Source organism: Parus major, chromosome 5 (genome assembly GCF_001522545.3).
Source record: "Parus major isolate Abel chromosome 5, Parus_major1.1, whole genome shotgun sequence".
In the NCBI taxonomy this organism is placed as follows: domain Eukaryota; kingdom Metazoa; phylum Chordata; class Aves; order Passeriformes; family Paridae; genus Parus; species Parus major.
Window position 1 is genome coordinate 3706483 of NC_031774.1, and position 19778 is coordinate 3726260.

The following is a 19778-nucleotide window of genomic DNA, read 5'->3' on the forward strand; positions in this document are numbered from 1 at the left end:
GGTGGCCCGGCGGGTGGGAACTGCCGCCACTCCCGGCTCTGTGTGTGGAAGTGGTCGGTGCCACTGGGTTTTCCTGGGACCAGGGTCCCCCAGTTCCCTCGAGGAACTGTCCTCCTGTCCTCCCACCGGTGGTGAAGACAGAGTCCCTCGCTGCCTGCCCAGCTGCCCACCCGCGATTCGGGCTCTGGCGATGTACGCTGCCCAGCCGGAGCCCTGGCTCTTCTTGCCCTGGGGCCAGGAACACCATGCATAGCCATTCGTGCCGGGGGGGGCTTCCTGGTTTGGCCTCCCGGGCAGGTTTCGATCCTGCAACATGGTGTGCTTTCCCTTCTGCAGCAACGGGAGAGCTATTGTTGGGAAGCTCAGCCTGTTTCAGACAGAGCCTTATTGCACTCAGCTGTGGCAAACATGGGTTTCAGTCCAAAGATCTCCTCCATAAACCCCTACATTCCTCATCCCTCTGTGCCATATGCTCCCTTACCTGGTGTCTTAAACCAGGTTAGCAGCCACAATCATCAACATTTTCTGGAAACGCCAACAAGCCCATAATTATCGGCAAGGAGACATCCCATATTCACAAGTACATTGGCACTTGTTAGACACGGGCAACAGACATAAGCTCTTCAGATTCTGCTTGACCAGAGCACACCCCGAGGTCAGCAGCACACAAATCCTTTCTGAAAGCCCAAGGGTTCCATTTCTGTCTGGGACAGGATATGCGGGCTGAGAAAGCCCCACCCGCCCGGAGGCACTGACAGGGCACTCACTGCTCGTCAGACAGCTCTGATGTCCTCGGCCAGAGGCTGCAGTGCCTGTGGGTCTCAGTCTTCAGAAATTCTCACACAGTCCAGCACTGTGTCCAGCACCAGACACCTCGCACATTCAGTGGGGGCTGACCTGTCACTGGAGCCATTTTCTTTGCTTGTCTGAGCACTCCTTTGCTGTTTGGACAGGTCTTGAAATGAACACTGCAGCCTGTGAGAGGTAAGTTATAGAGAGTTAAGCCACCTGACACAGGTGTATTTCAAACTTCACCCATGCTGCTCACTCACTCCTAGCTCTGTGGTCCCCACCCTCTGCCCTAGCCAAGGCACCATCAATGCTCACCTCACCAGCAGAGAAACACAGACATCAGAAAACATCACCTTCCTCCTGTCCTCTTTCAGCCTGGGACACCAAGGTGGGGATTGTCTTTTCCTTTCCCTTTCCATTTCACTCTTTCTTTTTTTTTTTCTTCAAAACAAGGCTTAGCAAGCATGATTTTCCTAGTGCAGACAGAGCTGTTCTGGCACTGAAGGTTGGGTAGGAACCTTGAGCTCTCCGTGTCTGGCTCTATCCCAGCACACACACCTGTACCCACAGCATCAGCAACAGCTGCCTGGGGTAAAGGTAAGGCTGTTAGCACGAGTCAATGGAAAGGATTATAAAATTAAACTTTTCCTGGCAGACTATGTGGGAAGCAGAGTTTTGCAGTCTCATTAATTTTTCATGATGATTTAACATACTCAGGAGTTTCACTAACAAAAACACTGTAGGTCTTCTCAAGGGTATGCACAATCCTGCTGCTAGACTGAAAAAGCAAAACAAAAGAACTCCGCAGGAATTGTTCAGTTCACAAGGATTTGCTGCAGCCAAAGGAGGAGATGGATTGCTCAGGAGTGCCTGTCTCTGCCTGTCAGGGAGACAGGAGCTAGATAACAAGGTGACAGTGAATGCAATGAACCCTTCCCTAATCCCAGGGAAAGGGCATTCTTATCTCCTTGTAAAATACAACGAAAAAATCTCTTTTTCTCAAGAGCTCCACTGCAGTTTTGCGGGTGGTATGTTCAAAGAGAAATTTAAATTCCATTATAAAACACATTCTTAAAAAATCATTTACAGCTCTCCAGGAAAAAGCTATTAGTCTAGATGGAAGCTGACCTATAGCACATGGATTTAATCCAGAAAGAATTCATATTTCTTTTTCATTTGGGAACACTTCTCAGGTGATATGCAAACACAACTTTGCTAAAGGAAGAAAAAAAAGGGTAAAGAGAATTAAACTAGTTTCTTTTTTTTAATGAATGAAATTTTGTGGCACTTAATTTCTAATTGAGCAAAGGTTCCTGATGAAAAAGGGCTCTGGTTGTAGGCAAGGTACAGACTTCTGCCATTTTTCTCCTTGTTTTTATTCCCCCTTGAGATTCCTCTGGCAACAGGAGAAGTTGTAGTTTGAGTCAGGCATCAGACAGCTCCATTCACTCAGTAGGTGTTTCCCATCTTTCATATGCAAAGTGCTTCTTTCTTGATCCTCTCTTTAGTATGCAAAGGGGAAAATGATCTATTAAAAAAAAAAAAAAAAAAAGGCAATGGGTATAGAAATGGGTTTGGGGGAAACCGGTGGAATTAGGCAGACAGAGAAAGGAGCCATTCCTGCAAAAGGCTGAGTATTTTTGGCCCATTACCCTCTCAGAACCACATGTGCTCTCCTGCTGTGTGGCTTGTGGGGGGCAGCATGACCAGGGAGTGGCAAAAACTGGAGTTGCTTAGAGAAAGGAAGGTGACCATATGCTACTATTTCCCTGCCTGCAAATCTTCCTCCATCCCAGCTCGGCTCCGTGTGGTGCAGAACAGAACCATCCTGAGGGAAATGTGCTGGGAGCGAGAAGCCAACACAGCATGTTTCTAGTAAACCACCCTGCTGGGGCTGAGTGAGCAGGTAAAACCTAAAGCCAGGTCCTGCAGCCATTCTCTGTGGGGCAGAAGGATGGTGGTCTCTGGAAGAGGAAGATAATCCCTGCCAGGGGAGTGGACTGACAGCATACAGCCCTTGGCTCCTGCCACAGACCCTGTATTCCACCACTACTCCACATCTCTGCAGATCTGGAATGGCAGAAAGCTGTCTCCTTAAAATCCTGACCCTCTCTTTCCTGTTTCCTTGTGGGAAGAAGCTCCAGTCCTTTTGCTGGGTCCCCCACACAAGGTAGGGTGTGTGTGCCCTGGTACTCGTCTGAGAGGCACTGCTGCACTCAGAGTGGCTTGGGCAGGTCCATAAATTGGATTATTATTCTGTCTAGACATCTCAGGGCAAGAGACAGGGAAGCAAGAGCAACATAGCTCACTGCTGTGGGTAACAGGAGCAGTTAACCCTAGTCTATCCCTTCCCTTACACCCTTTCTTTTCTCCTTTCCCAGCATCTCTCAGGTTGTATCCAGCTGAACCTGGAAAAGAAAATGGAGGCTGTCAGTTGCCTCTGGGGGCTTTTCTGCAGCCAAGACACCATTTCTGTTCATTTAATCCCAAAGATATTGAATATCTGACACAGCCCAGAGTGGGAATGAATGTTAAAAATAAAAGTCTTTGTCAGTGTCAGTGTGGCAAATAGAGTCCAGTGTGGTGCTCTGCCCTTTTCTCCTCATGCCTGACAGCAAACAGACATCAGAAATCCCCAGAAACTTTTTTCTAGCATAGTTCAGGGTCCTGAGGGCCCAGAAAAGTAATAGCAACATGGTTTCAGGCAAAGAAGGAGCAGCCTACGTGTCTGGTGCAGACCTCAGCAGACCAAAGGTTAAGCTCACCAGCACTGCAGCTAATTGGGAGAGCAGCAAGTGGAGACTCGAACTCTGCTGAGCTGCCAGCGGTGATTATCCAAACTGATCATTATTTGCAAGCTCCAGGTTTCCCTGGAGATTGTGGACAGCCAAGGTCACATCGCCATGGAGTTGGAGAGGGATGAACATAAGGGAACTCATATCTGAAGGGTGATTGATAGAGCTGTAATTGTTTAGTCTGAAAAAGAGATAATGGAGAAAAGTCACGAGTGAATAATCCAAACTTGCCAAAGTTATTCCAGAATCTGAAGTCACTGAGCAGGCCAGGGATTGAGTTAGGAAATGACATGCGGGGGAAGAACAGAACTTGACAGTATTTCACAGCAAAGATGGTAAACAAGGAGAGTGTGATTTCATGTGAAATATTAGACTCAACGTTACCAACGTATGTGCGGAAAATCCGGAGGCAATCTGTGATATCCAAGAGTTTGGCATCTGCTTTCCCCACCAGGGGGTTTTGTAGCCAAGGGGCTTGTGGAGGAAGAATTTTTCATTGCATGGTCTCCTGCCTCTCCCTGACTATGTTCAAAGTGTATTTTGTAAAAGCCCTTTTGTTCTGCTCAGTGTCACATACTCACTCTCAGATGAGGCAGACTGGCTAATTAAGTCGTGAAGAGCCTCTGGTCCCAGATTGCTGTGCAGATAGAGTAGTCTAAAGGGATAAGAATTTTGCTTTTCTTTTGAAAAAAGAAGTTTAGAAACATAGTACAGGTGTAGGAACACCAAAACACAAGATGCCAGTGCGGCAGTGTCTTTATGAATTATTATGCACTGTAGGAGAGCATCACCTATTTAAAGTGTGCAAAAACTAGGGAAAACAATGGGATCAAGGATAAGGAAAAAGAGGAACTTAGAGGCAACAAAAAGGGAGTCAGAAAAGGTCTAGACCTTGTAAAAGCATAACACTACCATGACTTCATCTCTCTGATGAAAATTTCCCCATAGTACAAAACTACAAACTCCCCACAGACAAGTCACTGGACACATGGGAAGAGTGGATGATTTACACTTCAAGCTTGAGAGTGTGGCTTGAGAGACTCTCCAGGTCAGCTGTCCCAAACAACCTCTGCCCCTGCAGCTCACCAGCACTGTAGGGTATGTGATGGTTTACTATCCTCCTATCAGGTTGCCTCTATAATTAGTAAAGAAGTGTAAAGACTAATTAAAAATGTGATTTTATGTGTTGACTGCCACAGACCCTAATCTTTCCTTGGTCTGCCTGCAGCACTCCTGTCCTGTGCTGCACCTGAATCCCTGCCTGTGCAGGGACACCTCTGATGAGGCTGTAAGAACTCCAGACAATAGCTCAGATTGCATCTCCTGAGCAGCTTTGCTGGCACCACATTTGTAATCTCACATATGACAAGTGTGGAGTCTCCTGTTGTGAACTACCTTTACAAGAGCTCTAACACAAATCACACGCTTGAAAGGCCAGGTAATCCTGTCACTAATCCACCTGGGACAGGACAGCAAGGACATCAAGCCTATTGTTGATGTTATCTGACAAGTTCTGTTGCTGACTGGGGTATCATTGTCACAGTTCAGGAGCTTCTGCTCTGCCAGCTGCTCTCCCTCTTGCTGCATTGAACCAGCTCAAGTCTTACCAGTACCTTGCCTTGCAGCTCAGAGGCAAATGAGCACTGGAACTGCTGAGGACAATCTGATCTCAACCTTATCTCACTGAGGTGAGATAAGGTGTGTGCACACACCTGTCTGCTGGTTTTCTGGCACCTGCTTCAGCACAGACACTGACTTCTTTCTGGATACTTTGCATTTGCATATCAATTATGGCTTCTGAAGTCAGGACCCAGGAATGTGCTATGTGTGTCTGTAACTGCTGCAGCTTTCTTTAGGCTTAGAAACTAAATGTAGCATTGGGTGGGGCTTAATGAGTCAAAATTTCTCTGTTACTGGTCCCTGGACTGGTACAGTGTGCAAATGAAGCTAAGTGCGATGCCTGTGGCATGTGTCCACATCAGCACAGGTGTAACTGCTACCACAAATGTGACTCTGCTGTAATGATTTTAATGAAATAAACCCATTTTGTACAAAAATTAAATATAGTTTATCAGTGTTGATAAACTCAGCTGATGTTGGAAAGTACACAGCACAGACTGCCAAGGCCAATATGTCCTGCTTTCTGGAAAAAATAGCAATTTTCAAGCAATACTGAGCTAATAGTATTCTCCAGACTCTTTTGTCTTTGATAATCTCCTGCCAGTTAACTTTGGGTGCAATTCCAGAGACAGTAATCACTAAAATTTTGCCCTTTTTCTATGGCTATGAGAAAAATAAATGAGAGGGACTCTACAAAATATAAAAAACATTCTTCCCCCACCTTTTTACCTTCATTTTTTTCCCATATCACACAAGGTCCCTCAGGCTAAAGTTCATCTCACTGCAGTCTTGCTCCAATACTCATAATTCTTTGATGATTTGAGATACTTTGTGATTCTGGCTGGCCTGAACTGTTTGTCCTTTTTAATCCTGGATGCCAGGCACTGCAGCAAGACACATAATTCAGCTGTAAGAGACCATGGCACGTGCTCTGAACAAGGACCAGAAACTGCTGGTGTCTGCATCTCTTGTGACAGCAATTCCTAAGGCATTTTTGGGGTCAGAAGGACCTCAATCTATTTTGTGTGAAGGGGTTTTTGTTGTCACACAGACTAAGCAGTCCCTCAAACTTTCTCCAAGCTAGCAAAACCACTCAGGCTCCATAAATCAAGAACTATAGGAATGAAATAATGTATTAAATTCCTGGGAGAGAGGAAAGTGTATCCTGCAGACACCTCATCACTTGGGAACTGGAGTCTGCAAATATTTTGTCTAAGCAAATTCAGCAGCCAGAGGATGGTCAAGTTTCAAAGGATCTATAGAGATCCCAGTCCATCCCCCTCCAACAAGGTAAGACAAATAAAATTTGTTGCTGTCATCCTTGGGAGATGTGTGTCTAAAAAATTCCTGAAGAGCCCAGTGGAGCATGCAGAACATGGGAGCCTTTAAGGAATGTGCCAGGCTGGAGGCTGAAGGCCCTGTTAGATGTCACAGCCCTCAAGTTCACTGCTCAGCTGTGTCAGTGCCAGGGATGACTCACTCTCCTGCTGACCCAACATGGAGCAGTGCCAGTCCTCCTGCAGAGCAATCACACTAATTAATCCTCCCAAGGAGTGCAAATAATTGAGTGGCTTCTTCACATGCAGATTCCTTTGGTTTCTATTTGTCCAGGCCTCTGTAATCTCTCTGGGTCCTGATTTAGGACCCCCCTCCACAGTGAAATATCCTGGAGAATTTTTCAAACTTTTGGAGCAAGGCACACAGAAGATGGATTACAGGATTCTCCATCACTTGGGATCCCTGAATGAGTCATGGACATCTTTATAAAAAGCATAATCCAGTCCAGCCCTTGGGCTGACTCCTGGTACAGGATACAGTGGGTGAGGTTTGACATTTGTGTTATGTGGGAGGTATGTGAGCATCTCCAGTTCTTGGGATTCAGCTCTCCAGTGCAACCTTTCAACCACCTTTCCCTTCATTTCTCTCACAGGGAAAAACAAAATGCAGGACCTTGCCAGACCTGCCTTGCCATGCCAGAGATCGGGAACGCTGAGCTCAGCTACAGTGGCACTTCCTGGGAAAAAATCTGCCCAGTCCATCACTGCCCCATTCCTGCATCCCCTGGGCCAGGGGAAGACAACTTACCCTCCTCCAGCCACACGCTTGGGCCAGGCTCCACGCAGTCCAATGGCCAGGTGCCATCCAGCTCACAGGACTCACAGCAGCACCACCCATATTACCCCTGCAACCAGGAGGAGTCCCGAGGCAGCTACGGCCTGCCCTCGCTCCCTGGGCATGGCGAGAGGCCCGTGCTGTGTTCCCACCTTTCCAGTGGTGATCTTGTGCCAGCTTCCCACCACGAGGCCTCGGAAACGCCCTGGAAGCAGTGGTCCCCCGGGCAGCGGCGGCCGGTGCAACATCACGTAGTCACAGTCAGGTAAGAGGCACACGGAGGGCGGCTCAAAAGAGCATCTTCCAGGCTTGGTGGGGGGAAGTGGGAGGGATGAGCAGGGTCTGAGCTGGCATGGATGAAACACGGATTTGCTCTTCAGCTCGAGGCAGCAGCTGCTCCAAAACACATGGAAGCATCCAGTTGGCTCTCTACCTCTGTGTGGGCATACAGAGAGCTGCCATTACCGTGCCAGGGAGAGGTGGGATTTCCTTCTCAAGGGAGTGGCTGGCTAAAGCCAAGGTCACTCAGTCGGTCCTGGGTCATGCAGCTGTGAATATGTCCATCTTCCTTTACCTTTGTATTTTCTCCCTTTGCACTCCTAGCCACCCAGCTGCCAGTCCTTCATCTTGGCAGAGTTCTCAGTGGTGGGAACAGAGTTCATTTCCTTCCCCTACAGAAGCTGCTGCCAGTGCTGGAAGGGAGTGGCAGCAGAGGGTAAGCACTGGCTGCAGCTGAGCAGTAAGAGATACTAAAGGGGTGAACATTATTTGGCTTTCCAGGTTGGGCAGCAACCAGGGTATGAATTCCTTGTTGTCCATGACAGACTCCATTTGTATGTAGTGTCTGGGTAACAGCAGCCTGAGCTACAACCTATACTTCTTTCAGCCAGCACCATCCTTCCTCCTCAGTGTGCCTTTTAGAGTCCACTCTTGGCACAAGAGATCATGATCCCTTCACTGCTGTAGCCATAGCCACGGAATCCTGATAAAAGATGGCACAGGATTCCTTGCCTGTGTACAGCATTGCAGTGTTAGGCACGAAAGCCCTTTAGAGTCTCATTTTCCAGCTATTTACACAGGATTTAATTTGCTTGTGTTTGTGTAGAGGAACTGCAGTCAAAGGAACCTAGGTCCTTTATCTGAATCATTTTCCTGGATCCTTTTTCTGGATCCTTTTTCACTCATATGCCATCAACAAGATTGCCAACCACGTCCTCTGTAACAGGTTATTTAAGTAGGAAGCACAGCTGGATTGTAAATCCTTGGCAGAGTGTGCAGCACCAGCAGTCAGAAAAGTGATAACATAATAATGCCAGAATGAGGTTTTTAATCCAAGTAAATCTGCTTGAAGAGCTATTGTGAGGGAATTAGCACAGGATGGGCAGTATACTGCTGGAGAGAGACCTCGCTTTGATAATCTGGGGAGGCTTTTGCTCTGCTCCTCTCTGTCCCAAATCTACAGAGCATTAGCGTGACGAGCAAAACACAGAATCATTTATTACACGAGCCACCCGGAGTGACTCTGCCATGGGGAGCTCTCCTCCACTGCTTTTCCATTTCTCCCACTCATAACAAGGCTAGAAAGGATGAGCTGCCTCAAGGCCCCCAGTTGGCTGCTGCATGGAGGGGGGGCCATCTGCCCAACACAGATATTGGAGTGCAGCAGGACCTTCTCCCAGTTTAAGCAGGAGCGTAGGAGGGTGAGAGGAGGAGGGAGCACTGGCTGAGCAGAGCTTGGCACAGCTGCAGAAAGAGGTGGGAGCAGTTCTCTGGAAGCTGTGACCAAGCCAAGGCTGTGCCAGACTCTGGGGCATGTTTCAAGGGGACCTTTCAGTGCAGAGAGAGAGCAGAACAAAAGGTCCTGTAGATATCTGACCCACCAAGATGAAGCTTTTCTGACAGGATGCTGGTGGAAGGCTTGTCTTCAGGGATTCATTGACAAACTTTGGATACCCTGGAGAAGGCTTCTTTATTTCCCCCCTCAGAGCCCTTCAGGTAGGAGTGACAAATGCTCCTCTGTGAAGAAAATCCAGATAAAATATTTTTAGCAGTTCCACTGGCTTTCTGCTCTTATAGCCTGAAAAGACACTGTCTTTGGAGAGACCCAGGAAACAAATGAGAGCCACCTTTTTGGGAAAATCCTCACTGAGCTGAACAGGAAATACAAAACTATCTACGCTCGTAGCTAGCTCAGCTCATGAGATTTGATAAAGAGGTTTGCTTTCATCAAGAAATACTTTAAGAAGTGCATGGAAAGCACTTAAACCAGATAGATTTTAATGGATCAGATCTGAAATGGGACTTCTATAGGACTGCATTGCTAATTTCCAGTACTGTCTGCAGGGTTTTCTGAGAGGGGCAAAATGAGGAGTGACTGCATGACTTCCTATCCAGTATGGTTAAAATGGGAGAGAAAAAGACTCTATTATTCATTAAACTAATTCACACAGTGATAGAACTGTGTCAGCACTGGCTCACCTTGGTGCTTATAGCCCTGCAAGGGTTAACCTGCTCAGGGATCAGCTCAGCACTGGACTTCCCAGGAAAATAATAAATTATCACATCTTTTTTCCTTTCTGTCTGCAGACATGACAAAGCTTTCAGGATGCCAAAAAGGTATGTTTAACAGCAAAAGCTTCCTGTCCTTGTACCCTGTGATCAGTGCTCTCCTGTCCTGATATTAGGAGAAGCAGAGTGTTACTGCTGATGACATCCCAGCAGGCCCAGCTCCAGAGGCGAGGTCAGCGCTCCTGGGGCTTTCCACTCCTTGGAAAAATCTCCTTTTGCTTGAGAGATCAATTTAACCTGCATTAATGAATAGTAACACTGTCTCACTAGCTGTTCTTGGGCAGGTGCCTGGCTCTAACCCATACAGTAGCTTTATATGTATAACTCTGTATGTGTCTCTGTGTGTGTGTGTATACATATATATATATATACATACATATATATATATATATATGTATGTATGTAAGATTAATTCAGCTTATCCTATCAGAGGAAAATAAGGAAAAGACATCCATGAAATAAACTCATCTATTCAAAAGACAGAAAATTTTAAATACATTTATCAAAATTAAAATAACTTGATTGCTTTCTACTTTTTAAAATCTAACTTTTTTTCTGGATGGTTTGGGTAAGCACCTTCCATCATCAGCAACTGCAGCTGATTTGTTTTGTTCTTTCTTTTCTGGTAATTGGACATGGAAATATCCAAAACAGCCTCCAGAAATTAAGTACTCTAATAAATAAAGAGCAGTTTTGTTCATTTTCATTGTAAAGACTTTGTCTATGAAAACAAACTTGATAAGGCAATTGTAAACTGAAAAAAAAAAACCAAAACAAAACCAAAATTTTTTAAAAAATTAAAAATCAAAAGTCATGTGCAAAGGTGTTTGAAGTGCTTGTGATGACTTCTAATGATAAAATAGCTGTAGTGGAGTCCCAGGCAAAAGGGACAAAAGAGCAGACAAGGAGAAGCATTCCATCTCAAATAAAATTCATAAATATTTCCTTTCCCTTCACAAATACTTGTCAACTATTTTTGCACAAAGAATTTGTTGTATTTCAGAAATACATCAGAACACAAAAGAACTAACTTGCCAAACCAGAGCAGGAACCCATTCTGCTCTCTTATGTCTCAACTGATATTTCTGAAGAAGACAAAAATCTTGACACAGTAAAACCTGCACTGGTAAAAAAAATGGAAGAGTAACTTTCATAGATCATCCTATATGGGAGATAGTTTGTTCCAAAGGAAAAACAGAACTTGGATAGAAAATTTTACACCAGCTCTTCAAGAACAGAAGTAACTGGCAAATAATATTTAGGCAGAGTAAGCTGCTTCCCTGGAAGGGTTTTAATGTCATCAAAATTTTGTGATACATCATTAAAATTGTATGTATTCTAGTGAATTCATATTAATTTGGAGCAGTGTCTAAATACATTAATTTAGACCAATGACAGTGGGCTTGCTCAGGTCAGTTACCTTCAGGGACTCTTCAGAATAATCCAAAGATTTCTCAGGGTCCAGTTGGTAAATCTGTAGCCTAAACTGTTGCAGCAACCAGCCGACATTGCACAATGTGGGGGAAAATTAAAAGGCTCTTTCTAAATGCACTCTTTGAACTTAAATGTTTAAAGCTTCATTTTGCTCGAGGACACATGAGTCTGGTTTTTATTATTTCTGATTGAAAAAGCTGGAAAACGCAGGGAGGCAAAATGTAATTACCCAAGTTAATTAGAGCTGCCTGCAAATATCCAGTTAGAGGTGTAATATGTTCATTAATAGCTGCACTAGAGACTCCAAGCTTCACAATAAATAACTGCACAAACCAGAGACCCTGACTTTTTTCCTTCCTGTTACTCACACCTCATTGGCTCAACAGCAGGTTTTGTGCTCAGAGCAGAAGCATCTTACCAGCTGCTGTTTTTTCTCCTCCTGTTGACTGCAGTTACTCACAGCTGATGGCCGAGTGGCCGCTGGCCGTGCTGGTGCTGTGCTCCGCGGTGGCAGCGATCTGCACCGTGGCTGGGCTGCTGGTTGGGAACCTGCCTGACTTTTCAGAACCCCTAATGGTAAGTCCCTACACAGCTGAGGTATCAATAGGAATGTAAGGAATATCCATGCTCAACCAGTGATATCATCCCTCCAAGATGGGCAGAATGTGCCAGTCCTGCACTGCTGCCCCTGACACACAGGAAGAACACAGCCTATGCCAGCGCCAGCCACAGGCCCATCCCTTAACCGTGCTGTGCACTCCCACCAGTGCCTTCACTCCAGTGTGGAGACGCTGCCAACACAAACTGGGATTGCTCCCTTTGCTCCCCTTCCAAGGCTGGAAGGCTGGGATTGCCCACAGTGAAGAGCTAGGCTTGGCAGAGACTGGATAGAGGAGCTGGCTTTGGCTCCTACAGTCTGTGCATGAGGCTTTTGATTTGGAGAGCATGCCCTGTTCTGAGCACTATGCACGTGGAACGTTTTCCATGTGGAATGCCACATTCCCTAAAATCATCCCTGCCTCTGGTTCATGGAGGAATTTTGGGAAAATAAGAACACACTAGAGCTTGCCCACAGAAAGGAAAATTAGTGCCATTTCTGTAAGGGATTACTACACTAGTAAAGGAGGATAAATTCTTAGGAGATAAGGGAGAGAGAATTGTAGCCACTGTTGATGTGAAAGGAAAGAAAAAGGAAAAGGAAAAAAAGGAAAAGGAACAGGTTTGTATTTTTTTCTCTCATCTCTGGGATGCAGTATTTCCAGGGAAAGATCAATTTGTGCATCTCTCCAAGATGCAGTAACAGTCTCATACAGTTTCCATGTGTCAGAGGAGGCCTAAAAACCACTGAGCTGAAGTGGAGCTGTGACAAAGCCCTTTCCCTTGGTGCAGGGTTTCGAGCCACGGGACACTGACATTGGCAGGAAGCTCATTGTGTGGAGGAATATCGAGAGCCACACAGGCTACAAGAAGACCCTTTCCCTTTCTCCCTATGCCAAGAAGAAAAGGTATTTGAGCTTGGTTTGCGGGGTTTGAGGAACATGTTGGTTGTAAAGTCACATATCCAATATTCCAAAATATCTATGTGAATTCCATATATCCTACACTTAAAATCAACTGAGGCATTGGAGAGTTTGAAGTCTGTGTGCCTGCAATGGATTTGGGCTTCCTATTGCTGTGAGCCTTGTCAGTGAATGTAACTCCCAGCCAGACACTCTCTTGTTAATAATTATAGTTATTAACAATAATCTGCCCTCTTGCTAGCTATGATGACCTTGGCATTGGCAGAGGACAGAAGGTTGCTCAGGAAGAACAAGCAGCGAGGACACGGAGAATGGTGGAAACCATCTATGGAGCAGATGGATTCTTCTGTGGTCCCCCAGGTGACTGAAATCTTGATGGGACAGTAAATACTGCACACCCAGAACTCAACTGACAGAACTGTCAGAGTTCAGGACACAGGGAATACTCTGAATTTGCTCTAGGCAAGCCTTGTGTACAATTCCACCAGTGAGAACTCTGACAGTGCTCTCCCTGCACTTCATACCTCACTGGTCAGAAAAGGCTGAGTTAGAAATTCAGAAGAGTTGGTTCTCCTTCTTAACTCTTTGCCATACTTCTTGTTTTCCCTTTAGAAATATACCTTGAAAGCACACATCAAAGGACTAATGTTCTCACCATTTACCCATACCAAAAGTGAATACTCTGAAGAAACAACATATGCCTGGCTTGCTGTCTGCTCCCTCTCCCTTGTCTGCTCCCTCTCTCTGTTCCTTCTTTCCTTCTTGAAAAATGTAAATGGCAGTAAAATCTGTAGAGAAAATCAGAAAACTCCAACATCCCCCAAATTTGTCCCAAAATGGGCACTAATAAGTAGAAAGAAGAACAGCATGCAGATATTTTTATTCTCTTCCCTGCCTTCTATCCACCTCTGAAACAAGCCACACACCAAACCCGCAGGTCCTTGGGGGTTTTTGACTGAGCTCAAGCTCCTCCCTTGTTCCAGGGATGCAGAACCAGATGCCAGCAGTCACTGAAGGCAAGCTGACATTTGATTTTGAAAATGCCCTGATGCTGCTGACCAATTTCAAGGGGCAGGGGTGAGGTCACACAAGGCTCATGCTCACTATTGCCTTGTGACCTGCTTCCCTCCAGGGAGCCCTCCAGAGCAGTCCTATGGACAGAGATATAAATTTCTTTTTTCTGTGAAGAGAAAGTCTACTCCAAACACCCTGGCTGATTCATCTTCATTACCTAATCCTTTTATGATTTTTTTTTCTTCTTCTTTATTTCAGAAAAGAGCTATTCCCAGCTGGTATTTATGTCCACAACTGCTGGGAGCTTATGGAACTTGCAAGCAATTCAGTCTATGTGTCAAATGGAACAAGACAAGGTCAGTGATGGCAGGAAGAACACATGTACAGGCTGTCTCTTTTCTGTCTGCTGCAGTCTTTGATGTCTTGCTGAGAGGATGCCAGACAAAAAAACAATGTAAGCTATACAAGAAGTTTCACCTGGAGGATTCCAAAACATTTCACTGACTTGGCAATATAGGGATAATCCCACCTGCCAGTTGCAAATTAAACAAGAATAAATGGCAACTGAACAGGAGCTGGTACAGAAGCCAAAGGTGTCCATCAGAAGCTGCTGAGGATTTTGGGCAGCAAAACATAATTATGGAAGTGGAGCTACCAGCTTGGAGACTGGTGGCAAGTTTTACAAGTGGAAAGCTTAATTGGATGAGCTGCATTTGCCATAGAAGGCAAAATTTCAAATCTGTGTTTATAAAATATAAATAATGGACAGGGTTTAATTTTTACTAAAGTCTACCAACTTTCCATAGCATTGGTGTTTGGGATTTGTCACTGGGAGGATGACCAGGGATGTGTGGCACACCTTGGGGAAAGGGGGAGAGGAGAGGAGAGAATTACTGGAGTCACTAAGGAACACGGGCTGCAAGAAAGGGTCTGATCTGATGCGCCCTCATGTTTTTCAGATACGCTCACATGTGCATTTTAGAGACCTCTGCCAGCGCACTGAAGCCAATGAATGCTGCCCAAGCTGGTCCCTGGGGAACTACATTGCTGTCCTGTACAACAGGTCTTCATGTCTGGAGATAACCCAAGGAGACATCTCCCACACCCTGGCTCTGCTCCGTGCCTGTGCTCCAGACTACCACCGAGGTGTCCTCACTCCATCCTGCATAGGCCCCGAGGCTGTCAGACAGAAACACTCTCAGTGCGCCCAAGTCCCAGAAAAATGCACCCGCTTCAACGCCATCTACCAGCTGCTTCACTTCTTGGTCGACAGGGACTTTCTCAGTCCCCAGACGATGGAGTACCAAGTGCCCTCTCTCAAATACAGCCTGCTTTTCCTGCCTACAAGAAAAGGTGCATCTATGATGGGGATCTACTTAGACAACCTTGAAACCTGGGATCTGTTTGATAACTACACATCTATCACTGGAATGGACTTGGGCCTTAAACAGAAGCTATTCCACCACTACCTTTTACTGGATACTAAGTATCCAGTCCTGGCAATATTAGCTATTTTTCTAAGCATTTCTTTTTATTTACGTTCACTGTTTATTACCTTGATGGTCCTGCTCGCTGTTGTCAGCTCTTTGATGATCTCCTACTTCTTGTACAAGGTGGCCTTCAGATTCACCTATTTCCCTTTTGTCAACCTGACAGCAGTCATTGTTCTCAGCAGCATTTGTGCCAACCACACTTTCGTCTTCTTCGACCTGTGGAACCTCAGCAAGAGCCAGAACCCTTCTGCCGGGCTTGCTCAGTGGGTGAGTCAAACCATGCACCATTTTGCCTATCTCATGCTGGCCTCATGCTTCACGACCGGTGCTGCCTTCTACGCCAGCTACATCAGCAACATCACAGCCATCCGCTGCTTCGCTGTCTACATGGGCACCTCGGTGCTGGTGAACCTGGTTTTCATGATGACCTGGCTGCCCTCTTCGGCCGTGCTGTACGAGCGCTACATCGCAACAACCTGTGTTTACAAGCCAGAAGCCTACTGGAACAACAGCAGCCACAAGAGAGTCGCTCTCTCCGTTCATTACGTCCTCCGAGCTCTCCAGAACACACTGTCTGAAACCTCCAAGCTGCTCTTTGAAAAGCTTCTGCCTTGTGGAGTCATCAAGTTTCGGTACATCTGGATCTGCTGGTTTGCTGCCCTAGCCATAGGAGGTGCCTACATTTCCTGTTCCAACCCCAAACTCAAACTCCCAACTCTGGAGACATCATCTGTCCAAGTGTTCAGGCTCAGCCACCCCTTTGAGAGGTACGATTCCGAGTACTGCCACCAGTTCATGTTTGAGAGGCTGGAGCGTGGAGAAGGCCAGCGTATGCCTGTCACCATTGTCTGGGGCATTCTGCCCGTGGATAACGGGGACCATTTCAATCCAAAAAGCAACGGCACCCTAGTGACAGACACCACCTTCACCATCCAAAACCCTGATGCCCAGAAGTGGCTCCTTGAATTCTGCCAAAAAGTGAAGAACAAAACTTTTTATTATCCTGATGCAGAACAGAAATCTACTGTGTGCTTCATGGAGGAGTTCCTCAGGTGGATGGACAGTCGCCAGTGCTCCCAGCGAGACCACAGCTTCAACCTTTGCTGTAACCAGTTCTCCTTCCCTTACAGAAGCGAAGTCTTCCTGCACTGCATCAAAATGATGCTCCTGGAAGAGGGCAGGGAAGGGGCAGAAATGTACGATCTGGGCCTCAGGTTTGATGGGGAGGGAAATGTCGCTGCCTTAGTGCTGCAGTTTCAAACTATTTATCACTATACCTTCAACTACAGCAGAGCCAAACAATTCTATGAGGAAATCAGCCTCTGGATAACAGAGGAAATGAAAACTGCCCCCATGGGGCTTCAGAATGGATGGTTTACCAGTAAACTAGAGCTGTACAACCTCCAGCACAGTCTCAGCACAGAAACCATGGTGGTCATGGGGCTCTCCATAGCCATTTCCTTTGTGGTGCTGCTGCTCACGACCTGGAATGTTCTCCTTAGTGTTTTCTCAGTTACTGCCATTGCAGGCACCGTCCTGGTAACCGTTGGCCTTTTGGTCCTCTTGGAGTGGCAGCTCAATGCAGTGGAGTCTCTCTTCATTTCAGCTGCAGTAGGTCTCTCTGTTGACTTCACTGTCAACTACTGCATCTCCTATCACCTGTGCCCCCATTCCGACCGCCTGAGCCGAGTGGCCTTTTCCCTGAAGCAGATGAGCTGTGCCACAGCCATGGCAGCTTCTGCTCTCTTCTCTGCAGGGGTCATTATGTTGCCTGCCACGGTCCTGGCGTACAGGAAGCTGGGGATATTCATCATGATGATCAATTGTATCAGCTGTGGGTTTGCCAGCCTCTTCTTCCAGTCGCTCTGCTGTTTCTTTGGCCCAGAGAAGAATTGCGGGCAGATCCTTTGGCCTTGTGCCCACACCATGAAAGACTATTCTGATGACTCTGGGCCAAATGGAAACTTTGCCTGTGGGGGCAGCGAGAAGCAAAACCGGTTGCGGAAGGTCCAGGAGTCCAACACTGCAAACGAGCAATACGAGCTGCAGCCCTTGTCCAGGAAACTCAGCGACAGTTTTGACAACAGCACTTCCACAAGCAAGCTGTCCAACCGGCCCTCTGTGCTCTCTGAAGACATACAAGTTGAAGACAGCAGATGCCCTCGCGTGGGAATGCACCCCTCCCTGGAAAGAGAGAGACAGAACCTGCAGGATGCCCTCGGAGACCAGCAGGTCAGCCTGTGCCAGTGTCCCGCCTTGCAAACTTCCTCTCCTTACAAGCACAGCACCTCAGAAACAGAAATTCACAGGGAGAGACTCTGCCGAGATTGTCGCTGTCGAAAGTATGGTCTGAAAGCATGGGATGGGTCTGGGCTGGACCACATCCAGCCGGCTGGCGTGAAAGAAGAAGGGCAGCTCAATAAATCCCAGTGCTCCAGTGACACTGCCCAGCAGCAGTCAGATTATACCTCAGACCACAGCCCTCTCCCTGCTGCTGACATCTACAAAATTCACAGATGCCTTTGTTCTCTTGGCAGCTCTTTCGATATGCTCAACATCTCCAGCGAGACATCAATCAGTGATTTTGAGCAAGGCCTGAAGCTCGCTGAATCAGCCAGTTCCTGTCCCGATGCCTTAGAGCTGTCTGACTCCTACGGTAACGCGGAGCGAGGTTACCTGAACGGGAAGAGAGATACCCTGCGGCTGGACCTGAGGGAGACTGTCTTTGATGTCTCTCCAGCTGCATCACAGCAGAACAGCTCTTCATGGAAAAATCGGTTTGGATTGGGGAACGAAGGGCCGGTCGTGCTGCCCAACAGCCAGCCAGACATGCCTGATGTTTGGATCAAACGATCCAGTGCACAAAGTTCCGGTTACAACAGCTGAGACCTTGCGGAAAGCAAAGCTGCTGCTAGGGAAAAGGGAAATCTGAATGTCCTTAGAGCTGTAAATATCAATTTTTTCCTCCCACTTCGCCTAGAGCTGAGACTGAGACTATTTCTTAATATTTCAGCTGTGCAAAACATGTGTTTTTACAGGAATCAGCAGATCTGATGCCAGTGAGAGGACACGGGAGCCATTGTAATGGACTACAAGCCTCTTGACTTCCAGTATCTGGTGCCATGTTCACAGCTGTTCACAGGACTTACCAAGTAAACCTGGTTTGTCATTTCCTACAAGGTGATTAGGTTTTGTTTGCTTGAAAGAAATAATGAGGTGAAGCTCTCCAGGTATTTAATGACAGAGTGCTCATGTAAAATAAATAAATAAATAAATAAAAAATTCCAAAACTGAGCTACTGAAAATCTAGGTATCAAGTGAAGTGTATTGTGAATAATAAAAATTAAAGTATTTAATTTTCTACTTTATGCAAAGCCCACATCCACAGACCCCACCAAAATAGCTCAGATATTATAAAAAGTCCTGTCAAGACTTCTGAGTTGACACAGCCTCTTCCTGACCATTGAAGAGTCTGCAGAATATGGCCCAAATCTATTTCCAGTAACAATTTCAGTTTGTTTTATCTGAAGGAATTCTAATACTGCCAAAGATTTTCAGTGTGAATTTCCCCCTTGAGAAAAGAATCCTCGTCCCTGCTGGACTCAGGTGCCTTGTGTTCTCTTTACAGTGTGTTTCCACTCAAGGCATTCCCTCAAATATGTAACTTTTTTAAATTCACATATCTGTTGAATGTTGAATTTTAGGGTTTTTCCCACCCCTCTACCAGAAACAAACAGGAAAACAAACATTTATTTGCCCTGATTTGTTGAAAAAATAAAACATTCTAGTTACAAGTTGATGTACAATAAATGCTTGTTAACAACCTTTCCTAAAATCTATGTGATGCTTCATTTTCACCAAGAGCACTGTGGTTATTCATCTTTTAAGTGCCTAATACATTTTCCAAAGGGAAGTATACATCTTTAAAATACTTACTCTTCTGATATCCACGAGTTGTCCCTGCGCTGTGGGAGAGAGACAGCAACTCCCTGATATCCAATAGGGACATGGACTTTTAAAGCTAATACCAGAGTTTGAAATATGTCAGGTATGTCAGATGTGTGATTCTGTATTTATTTCATGTTTCAGTTTCAGGGTTTTATCCTGAAATTGTCATGGTTAGTGTTCAGGTGGGTATTTAGGCAGCCAAAGCCACCCTCAGGCTGGAACTGCAGCATCCTCCTCAAGGAGATGCTCCCCGTTGCTATCGGGAGAGATTGCCCACCCATCAAGATAACCATAGTAGCAAGCAGTGCAAAAATGTCTTTAAGCTGGGAAACGCTTTATACAGATGCCTCATTTGATGAGGTATTTAGTAGGCAATTTTAGTACCTCACACACCAGCAGCACCAGCACCCTGACAGCTTTTGTGTCCTACACGACTGCACAGACGGCCACAAACCCTTTGATCTTTGGGCCTCGAGTGCGGG

The 19778-nt window shown here is 46.1% G+C and overlaps 1 protein-coding gene and 1 long non-coding RNA gene across 3 annotated transcripts; one reads left to right on the top strand and one right to left on the bottom strand.

Annotated features, from left to right (window-relative positions):
• Positions 1 to 2043: 2043 nt before the first annotated feature.
• LOC107206130 lies at positions 2044 to 3659 on the bottom strand. Its single transcript, XR_004497939.1, has 2 exons — positions 3558 to 3659; positions 2044 to 2320 (listed from the first exon to the last, which is right to left on the bottom strand). It is a non-coding gene; the product is annotated as an uncharacterized LOC107206130 (long non-coding RNA).
• DISP2 (dispatched RND transporter family member 2) lies at positions 2316 to 19176 on the top strand. 2 transcript variants are annotated; one of them, XR_001522273.3, is made up of 8 exons: positions 2316 to 7584; positions 9906 to 9935; positions 11774 to 11897; positions 12711 to 12826; positions 13083 to 13201; positions 14114 to 14211; positions 14815 to 18294; positions 18387 to 19176. XR_001522273.3 is itself a non-coding variant. In XM_015631622.3 (7 exons), the coding sequence occupies exons 1-7, from the start codon at positions 6959 to 6961 to the stop codon at positions 18232 to 18234; spliced, it is 4533 nt and encodes a 1510-aa protein (XP_015487108.1). In that variant the 5' UTR covers positions 2316 to 6958; the 3' UTR covers positions 18235 to 19176. The 2 variants fall into 2 exon arrangements, 1 of the variants encoding a protein (XP_015487108.1); XM_015631622.3 differs by having other exon boundaries at positions 14815 to 19176.
• Positions 19177 to 19778: the final 602 nt, after the last annotated feature.

What these genes read in the sequence shown, in the direction of transcription:
- DISP2 (XM_015631622.3), top strand. Translation starts at nt 6,959, where the DNA reads ATGGACATCTTTATAAAAAGCATAATCCAGTCCAGCCCTTGGGCTGAC. An exon ending in CATCACGTAGTCACAGTCAG is followed by an intron (nt 7,585 to 9,905) that starts GTAAGAGGCACA and finishes TTCTGTCTGCAG; the next exon opens with ACATGACAAAGCTTTCAGGA. An exon ending in GTCAAATGGAACAAGACAAG is followed by an intron (nt 14,212 to 14,814) that starts GTCAGTGATGGC and finishes CATGTTTTTCAG; the next exon opens with ATACGCTCACATGTGCATTT.